Source organism: Ixodes scapularis, unplaced genomic scaffold, assembly GCF_016920785.2.
Source record: "Ixodes scapularis isolate PalLabHiFi unplaced genomic scaffold, ASM1692078v2 ptg000720l_1___fragment_3__unscaffolded, whole genome shotgun sequence".
NCBI lineage: Eukaryota > Metazoa > Arthropoda > Arachnida > Ixodida > Ixodidae > Ixodes > Ixodes scapularis.
Genome location: NW_024610028.1, coordinates 708,800 through 734,719, shown reverse-complemented (window position 1 = coordinate 734,719; position 25,920 = coordinate 708,800). Strand labels below are relative to the sequence as shown.

The 25,920-nt window shown below is 42.4% G+C and overlaps 1 protein-coding gene across 1 annotated transcript; it reads right to left on the bottom strand.

Annotated features, from left to right (window-relative positions):
* Positions 1-5,213: 5,213 nt before the first annotated feature.
* On the bottom strand, positions 5,214-25,658 carry LOC120841918. The gene is made up of 5 exons (XM_040212918.3): positions 25,553-25,658; positions 20,913-20,928; positions 8,585-8,726; positions 6,405-6,786; positions 5,214-5,633 (listed from the first exon to the last, which is right to left on the bottom strand). Exons 1-5 carry the CDS (start codon positions 25,601-25,603, stop codon positions 5,403-5,405), a joined length of 822 nt encoding a protein of 273 aa, XP_040068852.1. The 5' UTR covers positions 25,604-25,658; the 3' UTR covers positions 5,214-5,402.
* Between the last annotated feature and the right edge of the window lie 262 nt (positions 25,659-25,920).

Below are 25,920 nucleotides of genomic sequence, written 5' to 3'. Positions count from 1 at the left end.
AAAGTCCATCCTCTTTGCGCATGTGCGGTTTTATTCTTCTTTTTATACGTTTCCTCCAGGAAAGTTCAGTTGCAAGTTACGCCTCGTCTTATATACTTCTATCTCCGTCCCTGTTCTTTTTTGTGCCGTATTTACCACCATAGATAAGTAACCCAACTCCCAGTCTTAGTATACGTTGTATTCGGGCCACTTCCGGCCGCCATGATAGGGAGCCGAGAACCGTTATGTTTCGCGTGTTCCGCAATTGAATCGGTCTTTTGTTACGCTTCCGCTTCCGCTAGCTTGAAGTGCCGTAATGCATCGCAATTGACTGGGCAACTTTGGTGCAGCAGATCACCGCGAAATAAAAGATGCAGCGAGCCGCGGACGTCGAATGCGAACAGCCTCTGCCACGCGAGCTTCAATTTCACGCTCAACGCTAGGATCGCTTTATTTTGAAATCAAAGATGCACACCTTCGACTCTTCCGGACAACGAAGATACTTAATCGAACGAATCACACTTGAGTTCTTATGCAAATGCAGATTGAATGATATTTAAATTAATATTCGCCCAGATATAGCTTTTTATTTTAGCCTCAACGTAGGTTTTCATAACGCAAACGAACTTGGTACTGCTTAAAATATTTAACACATAAAATAGTAGTTTTTATTGTTGTTTTTTTAAAATCTAGGAGCAGAATCTTTTGTTAACGTTAATTTCCGTGCGCATGTGAGCTTGGGGACAGACGGTTTATGTGGGAGTCCTGAACAAACTCAAACAAAAACTCACGGACAAACTGCAAAAAAAAAAGAAAAAGAAAAAAAAAGAAACGTAAATTTTGAGAGTTTGCGTTAGCGGAGGATTTCACAATGGGAGGGATCTTCTTGCATGGAACCGAACCTGGGGTACGGGTCCATTTTAATTTCAAACTGGTAAAGTTTCAAAGCTCGAGAGCAATTTATTCTTTAACGACGTAATAAAGCGTTTGTGCGTGACAGAAATAAAGCAAGACGTGAAGCAGCATGAGCACCATCCTTTTGATTTTATTTTACCCAAGTCGTTAAACACAACAGCATTTGCCTGTGTCTGCCCAAACAGAACAGTTCGACCAAATGCGATATTTCCCCAGGAGTGTCGCCTGATCGTAAAAAGTGGGACGCGAAACTAGTTTTCTTACCTTATCGCCTGAGTTCTATAGAATCTAAAATTGCCTTTAACGTCCTCGTCTGCACCTGTATTCACTTGAATATGGTTCGCGGGATCGCTGCGGTAGGTCGACGTTGTCACAATCACAATAGCTCCACTCGTCGTCGAAAACGTGCCGCTTGATTTTTATGGAAAACGAGCGGCGCAAGCGTACTACACACTGCGACGGCTTTGTCCCAATAACGATTACCTTACTGCTCGTCGAAAACGCACCGCTCGCTTTTCACGGGGCATGATCGAGCACGAGTGGCACAATCCTTCGCACCCTCCTTCAACCACGTCCCACAGGCGTAGAGTAGTTTTGCTTTGACCAGCTCGGAAAAGGGGGGGGGGGGGGGGGGGGGACACTCACGGCGACACTGCGCAGTCGACAAAGCGATGCTGTTCTCACACCCGCTCTTCGGTGCACGAAAAACGGGTGTGAGACTTGGCCTCACGTGTACACAAGTTTCCACTAGACCGTAAGGTGGGGCCACATAATAATCCCCACGGAGGCCAAATGAAATGAGAGGCGTTGCTTTTTCTTGGCATCATTTGGTCCAGAAAAACATATCGATCTACAGGATGTTCCGAAAAAACAATTACAGGGTTTTTTCCACCGCAAAAATTAACTACGCATCGCCGAACCCTAATTTTTCGCCAAAGGGGGCCCCGGTAGAGGTCGGAACCAGATGTAGTGAGGCTGTAGTGGGGGTGGGCCCAACTCACATCTCGGAGAGCGTTTGCAATTTAATGGCGGCGCCTGAGGAACAGGATTGGGAAAGGATAAGAGCCAGTGTTGCCTGCACGAGTGTAGACGCCTGTTCTGTTGCAACTCTGCAGCCCCGTGCGCCTTTACTCCTCTCGCCTCCCATTGCAAGCAACGGACGCCTTCGCGTAGCCTTTCTTGCTTCCTTCTGGCTCCGGGAATAGGTTACCTGCGTTTGAGCCGGAAGTTTCGTCATCTGAAACGAAGCATCACGTGATCTGACGCTTCCATTTCTTCCGGTGCCGGTCTATAGTTCGTTCAGCTGCATCGAGAGCCCTTCTAAACGTGGTAGCTGTGCTATATTCGCGGTAAAAATGGTTCACTGCTCCACGGTACGTTGTCCTTACGCGAGCCATGAAGAGCATAAGATGTTCCGGTTCCTGTGGAACGAAGAACGGAAGCAGTAATGGGCCGTCGCTGTTAGAGCCAAGCGTCGGTGCCCGTTTATACGTGACCGGTCAGCGCAACGTGTCACCTCTAGCTTCTCGTTTGGGGCCGCGCGAAATAACGATTTATAACAGAGACTCTTAATTCCCAGAAAAAGGACTCGATTAAACCGCGAAGGGGTGCGCACGGCTTGTCGTACAGGGCATCCGCGAGAACACGGTATACGATCTCGCAGACGTCAGATTTCCAGCAAGATCGCAGGCAATCAGTTCATCGGACGAAGTTTCGTCTGCAGGCACACTAACTCGAACACTACCGACGAGCTTTGCGTTTCCGTCTTTTATACTGGTCGTTTTGAACGCTCGGAATTTCTCGGTGACTGGCTAAGCAATAAAAAATATTCCCACCATGTTGATTTTTTCCCAGCAATGTCATACCTCTGAGAGTATTTTGAATGGCTCAGGGGATGAATCTCCTATTAAAAAGTAAACGCTCGATCATGCCGTAATTATTTGAAAGCCAATAAATCAAGCCGCTCCAATGCGGTTCGAAGCCATGAGTTTGTTTCCCCGCACGGCGCGTCGTAGCCTGTGTTTCTATTCTAGTGTTTGTTTTTCTATTTGTGCTGTTTGCGCACGGCTGCTATTGCGGTCTTGAATTGCTCTCTCTAGAGCGGATATTCACTCACCTGGAAGTGATGCTTCACGGGCAGAGAAATCGCTTTTCGATCAACTTGAATGCAGTCAAAAGCCTTGACTTTCGTCCTTCGCAAATTAAAGTGAACGAATTACAGAATGTTACAGGTTCGTGACCGTGGGCATTGAAAAGAAGGAAAGTTCGCTATTCTCCTTTTCACACTAAGTCCGAGCACAGCCGTCGCTGCGATCTAATGTAGCCAATCAAGCAGTGCCACAAATGCATAGTCACGGCGCCCGTCATTTTTTTAAAGTTTGCCTGTCAGCGGCTAAACCAAAGACGCGCAGTAAATGCACCGTGGTCCTGCCTTCTTTTCTGCTCATGGTTATTTGAACCGGAGATACCGTTCGCGGAGAGGCGACGACCGCCGAGACGATACACGTTTGGCGCTGGCTCTTTGGCCCCTCGGCTCGCATTGCAGGATACGCTAAGACATAAAAGGGGAAAATAAATTATACATTCTATTCGGGCCACTTCGGGCCGCCATGACAGGGAGCCGAGAACACTTCCGGTTCGGGTGTCGTTTGCATGCTTTTAAAGGGCAACACAACCTCTATGTTGCGTGTGTTCTGCAATTGTTTTTTCGGAAAATATGCTTTGGACCACGGTGCTTTGGACTAATCATGTTAAATATCTCTGCGCTAAACTGGAAAAAATCGTAGGAATTATTAATAAACACAGACATATTTTTCCAACAAATGTAAAGAGGCTTTATATATTTCGTTACTTTATTATAATATGTGTTATTGTAATCTTGTATGGGGAAATACATTTTTCTCGAATTTAAACACATTACATTTACTGCAGAAAAAGGTGATTAGAATAATTGCAAATGTCCCCTACATACACCCAACACAGTCATTGTTTAAATCATACAAAATTCTGAATATGCAACAGGTTTATGATTGTCGATTAACTATGGCGTATAAATATGCGGCTTTTGGGTTCTCAGATATTGTTCTTATACTTTCTGATTTAAAAAAGAAATCTGACTTTTATTCATGTAGACGTCACCAGCCTTGGCAGAATCCGAAGTGTAGTACCAATTAGGGTAACCAGAGAATAAGTTTCACTTCGCCTGTTTTATTCAATAGCTACTTTGATAGAAATATTGATGTTTTACATCTATCCAAAAACACTATCCTTGAACTGTTCATTTAGCGTTGCACGTTGTCCATTATATGTAATGCTCACACACTTTGTATATAGATTTTCCTGTGCTCTGTCGTAGCTGCTGAAGGGGGGACCGGTGCTTAGTCTAGCTGCATTTCTGCAGCTTTTTTTTTTTTTTCTCCGGCCTCCCATTCACCGCATGTATCTGTGGTGAAAAATAAACTCGTATCGTATCGTATCGTATCTTTCAATACGTTTCCTCTTCCACTGGCTTCCTGAAGTGCCGTAATGCTTCGCAATTGACTGGGCAAGTTTGCTAGGGCAGATCTCCGCGAAATAAAAGATGTAGCGAGCCGCGGCTCTCGAGCGCGAACCGTCTCTGCCACGCGAGCTTCAATTTCACGCTCAACAGGTAGGTTCGCTTAATTTTGAAATAAAAAATGCACTCATCCGACTCTTGTGGAAAAGGAAGATACTTAATCGAATGAATCCCACTTGATTGAAACATTATTTAACTTTTTACTTTAACCCGAACGCCGGTTTTCATAACACTGAACAACTTGGTACTCCATAAAATATTTAAAACATAAAATAATAGTTTTATCGCTTAAACTAGAAATTAACGTAGATCTCGTGAAATGGGAATTATAATATTTTTTATTGTACAAACATACTTTTTATGAAGTAGCGCCTGGCATTGCGCTTCTGGTGTTAGTTTTTGTTGAACTTTTAGGTCTACCGGAATCTGTTTTATAACTTTGTTGCTGAGTTACCACGCGAAACACGAGTTACAACACTTTGCCTTTTCATATAAAAACACTTTTTAAATAAATATGGCAAAATATGCATGCACCAAATTGAAACAGAAGACGTGAACACAAAATTAAACATTTCCTTCTTCCTTCTATAAATGGAGAATGCCACTTGTTTGAAAAACAACTTCAGAAGCCAAGATTGCGTAGAACCATGATTTTAATAATTCCCAAACTTACACTTTATGTTTTCTTTGTTGCAAGCTACATTTTGCGAGATAAATATTGGATTATGCACACACACACACATTTTTTTTATTGGAAAAAAAGTAAAGAAAAAGTAAGAATCTTGACAGACGCCTAAACGGCATATTTTCGTCGCAATGTTGAGCACAGAAGCCACCAGTATTGTCGTTGCGGACTTGGGAGCATCGCTTTAATATGTCGAAAGCACCCGCCTGCTTCTAACATTTACCCAACAATCCGAGACCTTCCAGAAATCGTCGTTATTTTGTCCTTTCAAGTGCCCGTCACATCCGTTGTGTAGATGTCAGATTCCGGCACGGTGATTTTTCTTAATATGCCATAAGCCTCAAATTGCACGTGCCTGTCGCCTACTACTGTCATTGCGGGGTTGACAAGGGCGAGGTAAGTCACTGGAATGACAAACACGGTGGTGTCTTTCAAGGGGGTCGCGAGCCCCATAGCAAAATATCCACTGATGGTCACTTTGCGGCGCCACACATAATCCTGAAAATAACAAGAGCAGCGTAACAAAATAACAAGAGCAGTCAATAAAGCATGAATAATCAGTTGGTCGCGTCATTACAAAATACGTCTGTATCTCGAAAAGAACCTGGCCATTTTCAACCGGCGTTGGGTGTTACAGTAATGTTCAAGGAGGTTTTTCCCGTAAAAGTGAGGTACATCAAATATGAGCTTCTTAATTTTATAAAAATACTTGGTGTACTGGAGGTCTTCCAGTCTTAGTCAAAATATGCAATGGCATAGCAACACACGCAGTGATAATATCGTTACATTTTTTCCAAGACATAGCAAACAAGAGCTTACCTATTTCGAAATATTAGTTTTTCAATTAAAACTGCTTCAAACGCTTGCCTCACAACATTCATATTGATCACGCGTTACCTCTCTTACAAACAACTGGACACAAATTTTTATTGTGAAATATTACCCAGAGCTGCTAAATCGCGTTTCGCACAGATAGCGTCAACAACAATTATTCGCTTTGATTAAAACATATTAGACTTCTATACAGGAAAGTATCACAAAGGGAAAACTGATAATAAGGGGCTCAACAAAGTTGATCAGACAAACATATAAGAGGGGTAAAACAAAGCGGCTATGATGAAACAAAACAACAACCTACAAAACAACTCAGAATGTTTAGTGCAACTAATTGATATCGTCAACATTTATGAGGCAGAACGTGCATTTCTACTTTCCCCGAAAATAGAAAGTTGGCAGTGGCACCATGGATAGAAATCGCAAATCACGTACTTTTTGGGTGGTGGTGGCGTACCACTCCACTTGAACGGTCCTGTTAGGAGGAACGGTGACACCCGTGGCGACCGAAAACGTCTTGAGCGTCGTTTTAGAGTCTGTCTTGGCAGTTTCTCTTTCGGTCTTAATTCCGACGCTGCCACTCACTCCTAGTGTTTCTTCGAATGTCAGACCTCCCGACAACACAAGGCCGAGGTTGAATCCTAGTTTAACCGTGTAAGATGATTTTTCTTTGCGACTGGTAGAATGCGTGACGGTATACGTTTGACTTGCATTCGCTTCATTGTCATAGAGGTTTGCGTACAGAAGAGTGCTGATCTTCTCCTTTGCTTTTAGCTCACCAATTGTTATCGGGCCGCTTTGGACATTTACCTGAAATCTTTGAAACAAAAGACATATCTAAAACAATTCAATTACAGTCATTGACAAGGTAAAAACGGCCCCATGTAGCACGTCAGAGAAACGCAGAAGTTGGCACAAGCGTGGCAATCTTAGGGGCCTATAGTTTCGGCCTTGTACGGTTATAGTTGAAGGCGTTAGTTAACGCCTGACCAATTTCCTTTGAAGTTTCTATGGCTTTTTTCTCGCTCGCCATATAATTGCTGCCCAAGTACCAGACCTGAGCCAAACGATGTGCACATATGAACCGAAGTCAAAATTCTAGCATTTATTTGAATATTTAGGCCCAAAGTTGCCAGATAAAGAGCGAATAACAAGAAGTGAATCCTATATGCCTCCCAATTGTTTGGCGATTTAGAGCCAAAGATGTCAGATGACAGCCAAATTACCGACAGTAAAGCACAACTTGTGCACTTGTTTGGAGATTTAGGGCCAAGAAATCCAGACTCTAGCCAGAGAAGGTGAAGTTTGGCTCTTCTTATACTACTTTGCGCTTGTAAAGCCCAAGTTGTCCAGACAAAAACATAATTTTGGACTAAGGAACTGTGTTAGCTAGAGTAGGAGAGAGAGCTTCAGTTGTCCCGCCTCCAGTGCGAGCTTCCTACCCTCGACTATGCTTCGGATTTTCGTGCACCTCGAGCACGCGCACGCAGTCAAAGCACGGTGAAAGGCGTGAGGCGCTTACTGGAGGCCGCGCGCATTCGGAAGACGCGCCCTGCTATTTTCACTTTGTCGGTGACCATATACATTTTTAAACTAAAGCAGCAATTAATAAACCGTCGATCAGTAATCGCGCGATTAGCTGGCCAAGAGGGAAGCGCGCACGGCAATATCACACTCTCTGGCACTACACGGGGGGGGGGGGGGGGGGGGAGGGGGGGGGGGGGAGGCAAGACAAAACTAGTGTTCCTTACGCCGTAGGAATATCGGCACGCAAATCGTTTTATCGGTATATGTTAAATTTTTAAGTCTATAACAGTCAAACGTTCTCTGAGTTACACATCTGTCTCTTCCTGCTGGCTCTCCCCATTCCAGGGATCTTTTTTTTTCCAGTAAACTGTTACCTCGCCTCATATTAGGGAGCTTTAACATATTTGTTTTTGTTGTTGGTTTCAGTGGAAAACAAAAATCAGGTGCTTCGATGTTGTGGCCGAATCACTCGATGTGAATATCATATAGAAAAAACCCGACTGCTGTTTTGCTATGTTGATAACACCCTGTTGCAAAACCTGAATAAAAAAAAATTAAAAAGGTTCGAGGATACCTAAGCATGAAATTGTTATGAGCTGTGAATTCAAAAGCATGAATGTCATTCTTCCGCTCCCTTAGTTCGTCTGCGGCGTAATGGCGTAGACGGCCATGTTTAGGAAGAGCTCGGCCGTGCGACCTCTATGGAGTCTGCCCGGGCGGGCTCTGGCTCCGCCGCCACCGCTCCCTCCCTTTACCGGCGGCCGCGCCGCTGCGAGCGCTGCGCCGCGATAGAAAGGGCTTCTCTGGTGGATTCTTTTTTAAGCTTACGCCGCAGGAGAGCCAATGGGAGCCTCGTTCCTTGATGACGCGCGCCTGCCAATGGGAGCATAATCCATCAGAAATCGACTTGAATCGGGAAAATGAATTTTAGGTGCCGTTTGGCCAACGTTAGGCGTGGTTTCAAAGCTGATGACGTCGGTTCGCTCCATAGAACAGTTAATGCTTTCGCATTAAAAATACATTATATAGAATAAAAATGTCGTAATATACTTCCAATTGTGCGAAAGTTAAGCCTGAGTTTCAGTTACTTTGTAGTTGCGAAGAGATTTTTCATTTCCTGGCGCTTCGACCACAAGTCAGTCCACTTCACTTGAGTTTTGTAGACTTTTATAAAAACGCCAACAAACTTCTTCAACGCATCCTCGAGATTGAAGACCTCCGGTGTATTCTCTGCAGAGAGAAGCAAGGCGAGCAAGCAGGTCGAGGTGGTCAGGTTTAAATTGCTCACAAATGTATCTTAATATAAAAACTCAAGTATCAACTAAAGAACAAAAAATGAAACTCAATATTCACACCAGAAAATAATGTTGGTCAGGTTGGTGAACGCCCATGCTAAAGACAACGCGAACAGAAACGAGGACAAAGGGATACAAAGGGCAGGAGCAAGCGACACGGCTCTACATTTGAAACAGACCCACCATCAAGAAGGCTAGTTGACGCGTAATATACCGGATTATATTTTTTATTCGAAACAGATTTTTTTTAAAAAAGCGTCTTTACTGCTACCTGAATGCCGTTTTCGCTATAGGTTTCTTGAGCTTGGCGGATACTCGAGGGGCGAACAACCGTCACAGGTTGGTGAGTAACTAACTAAGCTCGTTAATTTACTTTTTAATTGGTGCAAATAAACTTATGGTTCCTATTACAAACTTAATGAGCGTTATTGAAAACCACGGAATCAACTCTTTTTAGAACGACTTGAAGCTCGTGGGAAAGTCGGGGGTGCGCCAAAATTACCACTCGAGCCGCAGACGCAAAGCAAGCAGTGGCGGAACGCGATAACGAACTAATCATCTGCGTTCTGCCACTGCTAGCTTTGCGCCTGCTTCCCGAGTGGTAGCAGTGGGCGTGGGTGCACGGCAGCGATGCAGCACCTAAGTTTTTTCGTTCTTCTGCCTCCGGTTTTTGGATGGATGGTTCTGGAAAGTGGGTGTCAGCAGCGCGTTCATCGCATCTTCCCTGCTGAAGCAACTGATCGTCCGCTCGCCTCCGGTTTCTACGAGCCGGGTTGCGCCGCTTCACATCCAGGATTAACCTACATCAAGCCATCCCTCGTTCTGCCGGAAGCATCGGTAACGGCATGGTCATCGGCGTCGTCAAGTTCATCCCCTATAAGACCCGATTCATCGTTGCAATCGGCCAGTGGGCGTGGGTGCACGGCAGCGATGCAGCACCTAAGTTTTTTCGTTCTTCTGCCTCAGGTTAGTAAACGGGACTCTGACCCGCAATTTAAGTCGAACTTCCTTTGCATTGTCGTGCTTCCACGCCCCGAAGCTTATGTCGAGTCTTTTCGAATATTGTTGTTGCTTCTGTCCGGTGACGTTGAGCAGAACCCTGGTCCCATGAGTGACCAGCAGGCTAAGCAGTTCAGTGAAATGCTTCGTCTTTTGCACGATCTTAACGCTCGTTCTCTAAAGTTTGAAGAAGGCCAAAATGCTGTCCTGTCTTCCATTAACGATTTAAAAGCAAACCACGAGTCCCTTCAGCTTTCCGTCACTAATCTCATTCAAAGAGTGACGGTCTTAGAATCGAGAACTGCTATCTTCGATGATATGCATCGCGAACTTGTCGGGGCGCATCAGACATTTGAGCGGATTGAAAAAGATAGCCTACAATTTAATTATCGGCTAAATGATTTGGAAGACCGGTCACGTAGAGACAACCTGCTTTTTCATGGTGTCGATGACGCAGCTAACGAGTCATGGACGCAGGCCGAAGAAAAAGTATTGTCTCTTTTATCAAATCACTTGAATGTTAACATATCGCATGAGCAGATAGCTCGTTCCCACAGGTTAGGCCCTTTTGTTGATGGTAAATGTCGTCCTTTAATAGTAAAATTTGAATCCTTCAAGATTAAAGAACAAGTTCTCTCCTGTCGTTCAGGTCTCAAAAACGCGCATTTTTCGATCGCCGAAGATTTTTGCCCCGAGACTCGCTTGGCTAGAAGGCAATTGCTGGAATACGGTAAACGCCAGGGTGCGGTTTTTAAACTGCGCTATAATAAGCTTTTTGTGAACGGTAAATGTTTTTGCTGCAATTCGGTTAATGATTGCGTTTATGAATTGCCTGTGAAAACTGTTCATCGGGCTCCTAACCGAGCTCAAACGCTGTTCGGGAACGGCACAGTCAATACCATAACATTCCCCGAGGGGAGATGTGTCTCGAAACCTTGGCTCAAATCTTTCTGTTCTTCTTACTAATATCAGAAGCTTAATTCGTAATCGTGACGATCTGAGCTTGGTTATTGACTCCTGTGACGCTGATATTTTGGCGTTAACCGAAACTTGGCTTTCAGCTAAAATTGGTGACAATGAGCTTTTCCTGTGCCAAAAAGGCTATAATATTTTTAGAGCTGATAGATGTGGTACCTCAGGTGGTGGCGTTTTGCTGGCAATAACTAATACTCTCTCTTCCGCCCTTATACCGGTAGCCTGTTCTCTAGAGATAATTTGGGTATGTGTCTCCATTAATTACAAGAAGTGGATTCTTGGTGTTTGTTACCGCCCTCCAACCAAATACTCTGAATTTTCTAATGTATTACATGACTGTCTCAATCAGATTAATGTGCGTTTCCCGGGTTCACCCATAATCCTAATGGGTGATTTTAATTATCCAAATATTAAATGGTCTGATGACGGCATTTCTTTATACCCCTTTAGCACTGATGCTAATGAGTTTGTTACATTATGTTCTGATTATAACTTCGTTCAACTTGTCAAAGCTCCTACCAGAGTTACAGCAACATCGTCATCCGTTTTAGATCTGATCCTTGCCACTCACCCAGACGTTGTTTCTTCAATATCATGCATGCCTTGTATCAGTGACCATCACGTACTTCACTTTATTCTTAACATACCTAAAGGGCCATCACTACCAATATTCAAATCTATTCGAGATTACAAGGCGGCAGATTTCACTACAATTAACCAAAAGCTGTGTAAATTTCTTGATGAATATTTAGAAGGGTTTCAGAATCGCTCTCTCGAGACGAATTGGAGTCTGTTTAAAACTATTGTAGATTCTTTGACTGTAAACTATATTCCATCTGTTAATATTCGCCACCATGCTGACGCACCCTGGTACAATAGAAAGCTGAAAAGACTGTCCAACAAAAAGAGAAGATTGTTCCGTGCCGCTAAACACGTTTCATCTGAATTGCGTTGGCAGGCCTATCACGATATTGCTGACGAGTATGCCAAAACAGTAAAAAATGCAAAACAAATTTTCTTTAACCATACGCTTCTATCCATGCTTCTTAATAACCCTAAAGAATTTTGGAATATTGTCAGCAATAGCGTAACCAAAAATATATCTCTTACTTCTTCTGATGGGATAATTGTGGAACCTGCCCAGTGTGCTTCTGTGTTGAATGATGTCTTTGTTAGATCATTCTCAGCTCTTAGTAACACTTATGTGCCTCCTCTAACTTCTCGGAATTTTTTACCAATGGACCCTATCTTCATTGATGTCATAGGAGTATCTAAGGTAATAGATGTGTTGAAGTGTTCATCAGCCGCAGGTGTTGACGGTATTAACTCTAAATTTCTAAAAAGCACTAAAATGTATTCGGCCATCATTCTTTCTAAACTATTCTCCCAATCACTTGAGTCAGGGTCCATACCTGATGATTGGAAGACAGGGAAGGTGGTACCGTTGCATAAATCAGGTGACAGCCATGACCCATTCAACTACCGTCCCATCTCTCTAACGAGTGTTCCTTGTAAAGTCCTCGAACATATCATCTGCTCTCATTTAGTGTCTTTCCTTGAATCAAATAGTTTCTTCTCGTCCGCTCAACATGGCTTCAGAAGTCCATTTTCATGCGATACTCAATTATTGTCTTTCACTCATGAGCTCCACTCCTTCCTTGATAACGGCTCTAGCACTGACTGTGTTTTCTTAGATTTTTCAAAAGCCTTCGATAAAGTATCCCATAAGCTACTAATCCATAAGCTTCGCACTCTAAACATTGATCCTTATGTGCTTGATTGGATTATCGCCTTTCTATCTCATCGGGTCCAGTTCGTCAACGTAAATAATAATAATTCTCATTTGGTGCCTGTCGATTCCGGTGTACCGCAAGGTTCTGTAATTGGTCCCCTGTTGTTTCTAATTTATATTAATGATAGCTTGTAACTAATATTTCCTCGCCGATCTGCTTGTTCGCTGACGACTGTGTCCTTTTCCGCAATATAACTGACCATTCTGATGTAATTCATTTGCAATCTGATCTTGACGTCATAGCTCTCTGGTGCAACTCTTGGCAAATGGAACTTAACACTAATAAATGTAAGTCAATGAGAGTATCCCGCTCTAACAGTTTATGTCCTACTTATAGCATTAACAATAAATCCCTTGAGTCTGTTACATGTTATAAATACCTTGGAGTCCATATAACCTCTGACCTTACCTGGAATACACACGTTGAATATGTTGTAAGTAATGCTAACCGCACGTTGGGTTACATAAAACGAAACTTTTTTCAAGCCCCTTCTTCTCTTAAACTAATCTTATACAAGTCCTTAGTCCGTCCTAAATTAGAATATGCGTCATCCATACGGGACCCTGGTCACCAAGGTCTTATCAGCAGATTAGAAGCTACACAAAACCGAGCCGTTCGTTTCATCTTATCTAACTATCATCGTACAGCCAGTGTAACATCAATGAAATTAACTTTGTCACTTCCCAGTTTGTCGTCTCGGCGCAAAACAGCTCGTTTATGCCTGTTTCACAAAATTTATCGTCACATCCCATCTCCCCGTTTGAAACTAATGCTCGAGCCCTCTTACCGTTCATCCCGTCTCGACCATATTCACAAGGTAGGCATACCTAATTTTAACACCTTCAAATTCAGCACCTCGTTCATACCTCGCACATCGACTGACTGGAACCACCTTCCCGCTTCTATTGCAGATATTAATGATATTTCACTCTTTAAGCAATCACTTATTAACAGCACCCTTGGTTGATTAATTACGTTTATTTATTGTCTGCTCACTCCCCTCTAAAATGTACTCTGTACCTTGAGGGTAAATAAATAAATAAATAAATAAATAAACTTTAGCTCGCCCCCGACTTTCCCACGAGCTTCAAGTCGTTCCAAAAAGAGTTGATTCAGTGGTTTTTGATGAGCTCAGTAAGTTTGTAATCGAAACCATAACTATAGTTGCGCTAATTAAAAGATAATTAACGCATTTTAGTTAGTTACTCTCCAGACAGTGACGGTTGTTTCCCCTCGAACGTCCGCCGAGCTTAGAAAACGTATAGTGAACGTATAACGTAGCAGTAAATACACCTCGTTTTTTTTTTTTTTGAAAAAAGACTGTTTGGAATAAAAAGAAATATCACCCGGTATAAAAGTAGAAGGAGTCCCTTTGTGTAAGCCAACCTTCAATACTTCTGCTAAAAAACGAGTTGGCATTTTTTTTTTTTTTTTTTTGCATTTTGATTTTTTTTTTGTCAATTTTTTCCGGTGCTTATTTTGTTAGCGTGGCCTCGAGTTCGGAAATGAGAATTACATAATAATGTCATTATACCATGTACTATTCGGCGACAGCTTAAAAAAACGCACGGCGTGACTGCTTGCCCCTTGATTCGCTCTTCCGCGTTCTTATCAGCTAGCGTCGCAAATCTTATTGGTTGGAAAGCGACGTTCACGTGTTCTGCACTCGCCAAGTCATGCGTTCGTTGACAAGGACCTTAGGAATGTGCACGCTCACCCGGAATAGAAGTGCCATATTTGTATCTCTTTCTTTTTTTCAGAATAAACTTTGAGTTGCCTGCGGACAATTCGTTCTGTCTCTTTTTCTTTTTTACTTTTTTATTCGCGCCTGGCGTATGAACATTTCTAAATACTGCACTGTATTTCGCCGTTGGTGAAAGTGCAGCCGATGCTACGAGACCGAGTCCAATCAAGAAGGACCTAAAACTAAATGTCACGGTGTTTGTCTTTCTTGTCGGTACACGTTAATCCCCGCCAAACTAATAAAGCGCCGTCAATGTGCCTTGACCATGTGCTTTTTCTTACTCTTCTGTGAAGGGTAAGGATGTGTGGGGATTTGGCGGCCAAGTCCTACTAAGCTGGCTTGTTCCTTCGTTATAGCGTCAACTCATCTTGATCTGCCTCGTGCCGTCGCCCTTTCCACCACCCGTCAAGCTCGGCTCGTGCCTGGCTCCGGTTGGTCGACTTTAGAATCACACAAGAAGTGACATCTGGTGGACAAGACGTCTCAGTGCTCAAGAGGACTGTCGTCCATCACAGACGAGGGATTAGCGGCCAGGTGTACACCCTACTATGTTGGCTTGTTCCTTTGAGTGAACAGAACTTAAATCTTCCTTTTGTTTAAAAATATTCTTCAAGTTTTTGTGTCCGCAAATCCCTGCAATTCCGTGTGAATATCTGTGATTCCTTTGTACTGTCGTGGGGGTTGATTAGGGCACGTACAGAGTTGGTATTGGATGTTTTGTTCCGCGAAAAAGTAATCGTCCCTTTAGTTCGCAGCGCCATGTTTTGAACGTCAAATCAGTGTGTCCCAGCGCGAAAATCCTGCTTCTGTGATTATGCATTGCGCAACTGTTGCTTTGCGCGGGAGATGTTGAGGCTAATCCGGGATCTGACAAGATGGATCTGGTCCTAGAGTCCTTTCAGGGTGGCATTGCTTCGAACGAAAAGAACCAGAGAGAAACTACAGCTACACTAGCGGGCATTAACGCAGGAATTACAGACATATCACGGCATGTGTCGTATCTTGAAGAATCTCTTCGCGAGGTTACTCACTTAAAAGAGGAAGTGAAATTTCTGAATCTGACGGTTTCTAACCTTAAAACAGATATCAAAGGCAACACCACCAGGCAACACAGAATGGAGCATGTAATTGGTGTCGTTCACGACTTGAAGAATCGTCTTTGTAGAAATAACCTAATAATGGAAGGCCTACCTAAACAAGAACGCGAAACCTGGAACGAAACAGAGAAAAACGTTCAAATGTTCTTCTCAACCCATCTAAACATCACCTCCGGTGAAATCGAGCGCGCGCACCGGATTGGAGGCCTAGGGCTGGGACAAATAGGCCGAGAGTTATAAAATTTCCGAGTTACAAATGCAAGTGCAGGGTCTTAAGCAATGCTCCCAGGTTGAAAAACCTGAATTCACCTAAAGCCTGGATTGAAGAGGATTTTCCGCTCAGTGTGCAGCTTGCCCGCAAAAAACTTCGTGACTATGCAAAAAAAAACCGAGGTACAAATAGATTCCGACTATCATACGATGAGCTTACATTGAACGATGTTGTTTACTCCTACGATGCAAACAGTGATAAGGTTATCTCAGTTTCCCGAGGCAATAGGATAGACCACCGCCCATGACCTCAAAATAAATATAAAACAAACTCTTGCCCCACTACGCAGATTGGCCCGCTCTCTATCCTGGTAGCCAACTTCCGCAGTCTATTGCCGAAGCAAGATGACTTGATGGCTTGTATTGACTCTTGTTTTGTTGATGTTGTTTTGGTAACAGAAGCCTGGCTTACTTCAAATATTGCGAAATCAGAGCTGTCTCTCGCTAACTCGTTTACTATTTATTGCAAAGATCGAACTGGTACCAGGGGAGGCGGAGCTAGGGAAGCTGTCAGAAACACCATTCCATCCTCTTTGCTTTCCTTTCATAGCTCTCTCAAAATGTTATGGATTACCGTCAAACTATCTTTTCAGACGTGTTTAATCGGGGTGTGTTACAGGCCCCCTAGCTCCTCCAGTCGGCTTTATTGAAAATATAAATACAGTTATGAACGAAGTTCATTCTAAATTCCCTCTCGGCCCTCTCATATTAGCTGGCGATTTTAACTACCCCGGTATTGATTGGGCTGCATGTGCAGTGTCCGATGAATGTCCCCCCCCCCCCCCCCAAAATGAGTGCCGGAAATTGTTGGTAATGGCCGACTAATTTAATATGCAGCAAATGATTACGACGCCTACTTTTGAAGATGCAGTTGTAGATTTAATTTTCACCGCCCATCCCGTGCATGCATCTGTACGCGTCATTGACAAAATTAGTTATCATTGTACTATCCACTGCGCTTTTGCCCTGACTGTAAACAAACGGGACCACCTTAACAAAGAAATCTTTGATGATAAGAGAGTTGACACGGAAACTTTGTGTTCTGTATTAAGTGAATTTTCCCGTACATTCCTGAGTGGGTTTGATGAACGGTCTCTAAACGACAATTGGATCCTTTTGGGATAAGTAACTGGAGGCTCAGGCTGTATGTGCACCCACTATAAAAATCGCCCCTAGCCTGCACAAGCCGTGGTTTACGACGAGAATTAAACGCTACCTACAAAAAAAAAAAAAAAAAGAAACGTCTGTAGATTTGTGCCGTGCTTTCACACAGTCAGCACAATTGGACCATTTATCATGCTCACTAAGTATTCTACAAAAACATAATAAAATATTCCAACAACGTTTTTTGGATGACGCTGTCTCAAACATGCTTCGATCTGGCGCAAAAAAGCTTTTGAACGTAATAAATCCAAAGCCAACTCCTGTATTACCTTGTATTATTTGTGACGACGGATCAGTACAAACTTCACATCAATTAGCTGTTGGTTTTAATACTTTAGCAGTGTTTTTACTGAGAAAAACGTGTTTCCACATCCTACTTTTATTTCCTCACTTACCGAAAATATAGTGAACGATATTGTCATTTCTAGTTACGGAGTTGAGTGTGCCATTGTTCGCTTGCCAACTAACTCTAGCCCAGGTCCCAACGGAATATCTACTAAGCTTTTAAAATTAACCAAACACACATCTGGAGATCTACTGCGCAGGCTGTTCCAACGATCCCTCTCCAGTGGTCAACTACCTGATGACTGGAAACTCGCTCATGTCATTCCAATTTTCAAAGCCGGAGATAAAAAATAATTTCAATAGCTACAGACCCATATCGCTGACTTCCGTTTCATATAAAATCTTAGAACATATACTTTCATCACAGATTATGACCTACTTATCTTCAAGCAGCCTTATTTTTTAAAATCATCATGGGTTTCAACGCGGTCATTCCTGTGAAACACAACTATTTAAATTGATTACTGACCTTCACATTGCTGTTTACTCCTCTTGTAATACCGATGCTATTTCTATTGATTTTTCTAAAGATTTTGATCGGGTTCCCCATAACAGACTAATATACAAATCGGAAACTATGAATATAAACGCTTTCGTTATTCAATGGATAACTGCTTTTTCCAACAAACAGCTTTCAATCTTCTTTAATTAACAAGTGTGTCTCCTTCCCTTTGCCGGTGAAGTCTGGCGTCCCTCAGGGCTGTGTCCTCGGTACGGTAGTGTTTCTTTTATATATATATGACCTTCACCCTAACATTCAATCTACCATACGTCTCTTCGCGGACGATTGGGTCATTTATCGGGTCATTTCTAACCCCTTGGATTTTCGCATACTCCAACGGGACCTAGACATTGTCCAGCAATGGTGTACCACATGGTTAATGCAAATAAACACTAACAAAACTAAAGCTGTCACTTTTACAACGAAATTACAAACCACTCATCACGCGTACATGATTGGAGAGGACCGCATTGAAAACGTTACGTCGATTAAATACCTCGGCGTCCACCCAACAGCTAACTTATCATGGAACCTTCATATTGAACATGTAATCCGCAAAGCTTCCAGAACTCTTGGTTTTCTTAAACGCTCGTTATTTCAAGCTAACAAAGAAACTAAACTTCTCGCCTATACTACCCTCGTCAGGTCACAGTTGCAAAATGCATCCATCATATGGCACCCTCATCAGCTTTACTTAACCAACCATATTGAGGCACTTCAAAATAAAGCTGCAAGATTTATAACCTGAGACTTCTCCCGTACTTCCAGTGTGTCTAACATAAAACGTAACCTCAACCTAACCCAACTGCAGTACAGAAGATGTATTGCTCACATGTCATTTTTCCACAAGCTCTATCATGGATCATCTCCGTATAGGACCTCATTCCTTCAGCCTGCTCATTGTGTTTCGTCTCGCGTTGATCATCACTTTAAAGTATCGCCCATCTTTGCCCGCACTAACTTGTTCGAGAGTTCCCCTCTGGTTCTTGCCATCTCCGAACAGAACAGCCTGTCCAGAGAAATCGCATTAATCACTTCACCCGATATGTTCATTAGTTCTTTAAGTAATATGGACCAACTTATATAGTGTTGGTTTGTGTCATGTTTTCATCTAGTGTTCTTGTTATTTATATTGTTTATTGATTTTCACTTACCCAATTGTATTAAACTTTGTACTATCGCTCCCCCCCCCAACGTAATGCCCGTTTGGGCCTTTAGGGTAAATAAATAAATAAATCTGTATCACCTGTGCTTTGACTTTGCTCTGACATACGCTGAAAAAGAGTACCATATAAGCAAGCTCGTTTAACATTACGTTGTGTATTAATCGGGGCTGAGTAACGTAATGTCACACCCACCTGAATCTTAATATGTTTACAAGAATTCATGATTTATCTAAATAAAAAAAAAATATTAGAAAAGTTTAGGCTCAAATACACGCTGTGAAGGTGGTTGGACAGCGAAGCTGTGCTATCACCTGCAACGATGCCCACTGCACTATAGACCCTTTTTATGGCAAACGCCACCAGGTGGTGCTCCAGTCCTTGACGTCCCAGAGAACTTCTGGTTTATAGAAAGAATAAACAAAGGCCGCCTTAACGCCACTGCTTGAAACGTAGATAAAACGTTTAACCACCCATTCTCCAGGTGAACGCCAAAAGAACGAAGGAGTGCGAGATCTGATAAAATGTTTCGGGTGTTCTTGTAAAACAACTTGCGTCCTCCAAGATGTAATATTGTATAGTCGAAAGCCCTCGTTAAATCTCGAACTTCGTTGTCCGTGTATTATCTATGCTTTCTAGCACTGGTGACGTAAGGAAGCTCAATAGGCTTGCAAAGACGGCGCGACCGGAAGTCGCTTGGGACGCAAGCGGCAGTTCATGTTTTGAAACAGAAAAATGGTCTATACCAAATGATTGAAGAAAGAAAAGTGAATGCACTGCACCAAAACATTTTTTTTTTATATCTGAAAGACTTGGTACGCTGCCGTTACCGCGGCAGCTTATGCAACCGCAATTTTTACCGAGAAGCGTATGTGGGGAGCACTACGTGCTTAACGTTGTTAGCGGGGCTAGTGACGTCACCCCGACTTTGTCCTCTGTCGTTGCCACGGAAGCTTATGCAACCGCGTTGTTTCCCGAGAAAAGCATGCGGGAAGCGATACGTGTTTGTCATCGTTGGAGTGCGCCTTCATAATCTATCGTGTGCATTTCACACTTGTTTTGTGGTTTGCTTATTGAAAAAAAGTGTCGATGATAGATGATAACGAGCGCTCGAACTGTGATAAAACGCGGGCGATAATTTTCTGCCAACCATACCGTCAAAAAAAAAAAAAAACGATTAACGTGTTATATACAGCTTCGCTGTAAAGAATCTTGTTTGGTATTTTAAAATTGCCAAGAAACTTTGAAACTCTTTTCAGACAGAAGCAAGGCGATGCGAACTTCCATCGTCTTCGGGTATAGGCGTCCACTCTAACCCCCCCCCCCCCCCCCCCCCCAAAAAAAAAAATGACACTTTTTAGGATGTGATGAAGCTAGTAGTCAAGATATATGTTACTGACACCTTAAGAAACAAAGGGCGTAGCGGGTTCTTAGAGTATTGTAATTGCTCAGCAGCCCATGAGGTTGCGGCATTAGAATATAAGAACAATGGAGGAAGAATTACGTATCAAAACGCGTACACATAATAGGTCACGCCCAGCGTTGTTTAGGCTGTCAGTGACTAACTTGTTAAATTTTCCGCATAATTAATTTTGCGCGAGATTTTCATTATTTTTCTTGACTGAAATAGTCGAAGGTGCGTCGTAACGCATATTTCTTCCACTCTTTACACGCATACAAAATCGCAGTTTCATTGCGGTTGAACATTATCTGGGCGGAATCATCGCCTCATCAACTGTCACGAATAACAGATGATGAGGCGACGAATGAACAGAAACTAAACTTTTAATTTGGCGAACTTGTTCCGAAAACAAAAATACAAAGAGGTAGCGTCGCAGGCGTCGAAGGTCGCCGGAGTAGCACGATCGAGCGCAAGGCTTGCGAGCTTACGAGAACGTCAAGTTGAAAGAATAAATAAAAGAGGAGTCCGTTCCTTGAAATCGAACTGTCCGCCTGAGCGCGATAGCCAAGCATGGTAAAAATTCGGCAGCGCACGCGCTCACTCTGCGACGCGCGTGGCAATATGTAAATAGATTATAATAATAATATTGAAAAAAAAAATAACTCACCTTCACCTTTCCAAGCCTGAAATTGATAAAAAAGATAGTGTAGTGGCAACTGAATAATATATATTACATTTTACACGCATGGCAGAAATTTGACGTTTCTGCGAGTAATAATGCGCCCATATAAGTGATATATCCAGAATATAAGCTTTCTTTGTGACAATAAACTTAACAAAAATATGTGGAATGCTTTATTTTTTAAATAAATGTTGCCTACCGTAACACATGTGCAATGTATTTGCCAAGTTGATGTTAAAATATTCGTCATATTGTCATATTCGATTTGTCATATTCGATTTGATCAATGTGTTTGTAACTATTTTATGAAATAATGGTTTTGAAAGACCAGGAATGTCCGTTTTGAAATGAATGTTGCAAGGCGTCGGTTCTCCATGTTTGTTTTGTTTACTTCCTCCACCAAACAGAGCCTTTTTCAAAAGGCCACCAGGCAACATTGACTGTCGCCATTCCTTGGGCACTAAACATGGAACTGAATCCGAGTCTTCGCCATACACTGACCCAGCACTCGTTCTCGATACGGCCAGACTGAGTCAACGCCAAACGATAATGGAACCATCATGTTGAATACGTGCTCAGCATACGTGCCTAAATAATGGCTGTCTCGAAGAATCGGGTCATTCTCCCGAGCAAACTTTGGGTCCGAAAAAAAGATTATGCTCCTACGTTATTTTAGATTTTAACATTTTGTTGATTATTAGGTGAACCATTTGTAATCTTGATAAAAAAACATGGCTGTGGTCCCAGATGTTTCATTTTTTTTTATTAATAAACAGTATATTGCAGAATGTACCACACTAAAATGAATAACGGCATTCTAAAATATTATTTTTTTCTCTCGCGCTTATGACAAGATAAATATTAAAAATTTTGGAGTGATTTAGATCTGCAATATCATGCTCTGAATATATACAGTCAGTTTTGTTTTGAGGCAAAGAAGTATTTTGGTGAGATCTGATATTTTGCAAACAAATGAAAAAAAGTGCCAAATGTTGTGTCTGAAAACCAAGAAATGTAATCACTAAGAATAATAAGTTTTTTTTATTAGCACATGCACGTTATGTTACGCAGTTACATATATTTGCATAAACTAAAAAAAGTAGTATAGAGCCGGAACAGATACACAATCACTATTCTTTTAAATCTCTATAAAACCCTGCTACAATTTTTTTTTATTGACGTGGGCGGCGGGGAGAACTTGAATAATTGCACTTGGGGATCATCAAAGCGCTAATATTATTGTTAAACATTTTTTTCTTCTGGGTCGTTTGTTTCATATTTATAACCGTTTGACTGAGCGTGCTGACGCACAACGTAAGAACAGCTTTAACAAATCTGATTTTGATTGCCAGGGTCGCTCCTCGAAACTGTAGAGCTACAGGCCTATAAGAGTCAGCCAAGTATAAAACTGACGAACAAGACAAACCTCGTTAACAAAGAAGACGGACACAGCAGATGGGCCCTATCTATGGTCAAAACGGAAAATAATATAGTAAATATTCAATAAAACAAGCAAACAGAAGTAAGGCGTGAAAAACAGTAAATAGCGGCTTCAGAGCGCCGGTGGCAAGTGCGGATAAATTTTCAAGCACGGAAGCATGATTGTGTGCGTTGTTTTCGTGGTATAGCTTAGCATAAAGCACACTTGTTTGTATTTAATGCAACAATTTAGAACCATTTACTATAGTTGAGAGGTTTCAATTTATCACAATACTCCTCCCTTTATTTAATGGCTTGTAAAGTACCCTATTAATTTTTTTAGCTTCTCGATCGTCTCTGTTTTGTTTTGAATCCAAATAAAAAATATTTTAGAGAAAAATACACACAAATTTTTAGCGGCGTCTGTTTCTAGAAATAAAGCCGAGCGCAGTATGCCCGAGTGTTTACACCATCCTTTAATTATATGCGCAGCTCTGTATTACATAGTGCACTTTAAAATACAGTTGGCACTTACCGTTCTCATATGAAATTGCTTATTGATTCCGAGCGCGCACGGACCTACGTCGTTTAAGACTATAGTCCGTTGCAACCTAAGAACGAAGGGCGAGGGTAAGACGGGCAATGGAGGAGGAAGCAGACGGAACGCTAAAGAGAGAAGGAGGTTTCCCTCTCCCTTCACCAGCATTCCGTCTGCTTCCTCCTCCATTGCCCGTCTTACCTTCGCCCTTCGTTCTTAGGTTGCAACGGACTATAGCAGTGGCGGCGCGCGCCATCGGCAGGTGCCACTGAGCAATCCTTAACCCGAATGACACGCCTCGTGACTGACCCGTCACACGACTGACCCGTGAAGCGACTGACTCGTGACTCGACGGACTCGTGACACTACTGACATTTCGAGCAAAATTAAAAATGTTTAACTGAACTCTCCGCTGCAATTGAATAGTTTCAAAACTGTAGGAAGGCATATTTATTTGGTCAATCCTCCTTGTTTCATATCAATAAATTAAAGAAAGTGGGACATTAGTTATGCGTGACACCACTGAAACTTCAGAGCGTATGAAATCGTTTCTACTTAGTCTTTGACCTATAAGAACGAAACGTTTTGGCCGAAGCGATCATCGGTTTTGGTAAGGCCGCCATGAAAGGGGGTTCAATACTGGGCTTGGTTACGTACTGAATACCGTGGACAAAGCCGCTTATATTATTCATATCTTCGTTACACCATTGATATTTTAGTCGGTTGCAGCCGTTTCTTGTTACTAATTATGAGAACATAAATACTTTGGCAACACTGAACAAAGTGCTCATTTCATAAACGATGACTCACAATTTCTACGTCTTTCTTTAAAATCAGGTTGCTAAGAAATCAGTTTGCTAGAACTAAATTAGAAGGCTTTGAAACTTGTGTGATAGTTAACAGATTCAGCCTAATTTCCGTCATTACCCACAGGAGAGATTCCAAAATCAATGTGCTCCAAATATGTGCCAACTAGAAATAATCGAAAATATTTGTTCTTATGAACCTAGAGCGTCATGTTGTCCCAACAATGAATACAGAATGATCACAGCGAACAATTATTAAAGCCAAAGATCAGTTACACCAATGTTTCACTTTTCGGAAGAATGACCCAATTAGCGAAGCAGCTACGTGAATACGCTACACTGTTGAAAAGTGTCCGTTGTCCGTGACCGGAAACGGCCCTTTTCTGCGTACTGCATGATGGACGCATTGTCGCCCTATAATAAACATTTAAACGCGATACCTTAACATTCCTTCGCATGGTCTTCTTTATTGTATTCATGGTCTAATATTTGTCTCATTCTAGAATCTTATGAAAGATTCAATGAAAGCGGGTCGTTCTATTTTATTCACTTAGGCAAGATGATTGAAACCTATGGTTGTGCGAATATTTAAGTTGAAAATCAAATCAAGTAGCGGTGCGAAAAGAATGCAATTTTATTTAAATAAGGGAAGAACATAAAAAACGAGGACAGAGACGACATATTTTATGTCGTCTCCCAACCAGCACGATCTTCATTCCAAGAATGCAATTTTATTTTAAAATGTCTGCCACTGAAGTTGTGGATTACCAAATACTTTTATTTTTTCCCCAATGAAGATATGCACCCAAATGAACGCAATAACTAAAGTATAACAACGCTCTAGCGTCTTAAGCATTAAAAAAATATTAAAACACTACTCCCCTTCACACTCCATATCTTCCGGGCGCTACTGACCGAGTACCGAATACAATTTTTCTAGCACGTTTCGCGCACGAAGGTTTTACAATGAACTACTGAGGCGCCTTTAAGGCCGCATTCACACTGGCGACTGAGCCGCATTCGCAAAGCGGCTGCGAACCCGGTTGCTTAAAGGGGCACTGACACATCAAAATCATATTTTTTTTTATTATCCGAAACGATTGATAACGATGCCGGGACATTACCCTCAAAATTCGAAATTTGGGAATTCAGTATTTGTGAAGTAAAAAAACAATTTCCAAATGCCGAATTCGAAGTTCCCGCGCGATCGGCGCCGGTGCCTTGACGTCAAAAATCGCGGAGACCTGAGAGTCGACTTTCTTTCACCACCCCCTGCTGTTGCCATGGCGACCCAAAGCGAGGAGGAAAGGAGTGAGCGCAGGTGTTGGTGAGCGGCGGCCGCGGCGGCGTTGCGGCGGACCGGTTTTGAGCGGTGTCGCCTGTTTTCCGTTGGAGGATACAAATCCAGGAGACGGCACCACAACGAACTCCCGATTTTTGGTATTTCAAAAAGAAGGGCCGTAGTGCGTTCGCAATTGCGTTAAAAAACATGTTTTACGATTGCCGTTATTAAATGTTATAGAGATGTCGCCTACAAAGCTTCTAAATTTCCTGATTGTTGACGTCACCGATCAAAAGAAGCGAGGAGGCGAGAGGCGGGAAAATCAAACGCCAAAAATAAAAAGGCGCGCGCGCGCGCGGGAAAATTTTTTTTCGCGATGCGGTTTTTTTTGCGTGTCTATGACTGCAACTTGCATCGTTTTAGACAATAAAAATAAATACGACCTTTGGGGTGTCAGTGCCCCTTTAAAGAAGCTGTAGAAATTTACGTGCATTTAATGATGACGACCAGCGAATCCGCTTCGCGGTTGCGATTCGAACACCATTATGAATGCAGCATAAATGTTGTTGATTCGACTTACGAAAGCTGCAGTAAGTAGAATGAAGCCATACAGCAACATTTGGACAATCATTGTACTGCGTCCGGTCAAAGCTTGACACCCACGGCAGAAACCCCGATGCGGCAATGAAACTGAATCGGTGCACCCACAATACATTTATAGAGACTGGAGACATTGTCTACAATTCAGATTTGACATGGTAAGGCTTAATATCATCCTTCGACCCACCCTCGTAGCCTTGCGTAACACCAAATGCGTCGTACAGAGAGTTTCATATTTCAGTTCAGCTTACTTAAAATCTGCCCCCGCTCAATAAATCATGAGCCGAAAGTTATTAGTATTTTTTTTTTTTAAATTCGCGCTCTCAAAATTACAAAAAAATATTTTAA

Coding starts and splice junctions, on each gene's coding strand:
- LOC120841918 (XM_040212918.3), bottom strand. CDS start 25,603: ATGATTGTCCAAATGTTGCTGTATGGCTTCATTCTACTTACTGCAGCT. Junction 6,787..8,584: donor AATCTCTTCGCAACTACAAA/GTAACTGAAACT, acceptor TTTGTTTCAAAG/ATTTCAGGTAAATGTCCAAA. Junction 5,634..6,404: donor ACGCCACCACCACCCAAAAA/GTACGTGATTTG, acceptor TGTTATTTTCAG/GATTATGTGTGGCGCCGCAA.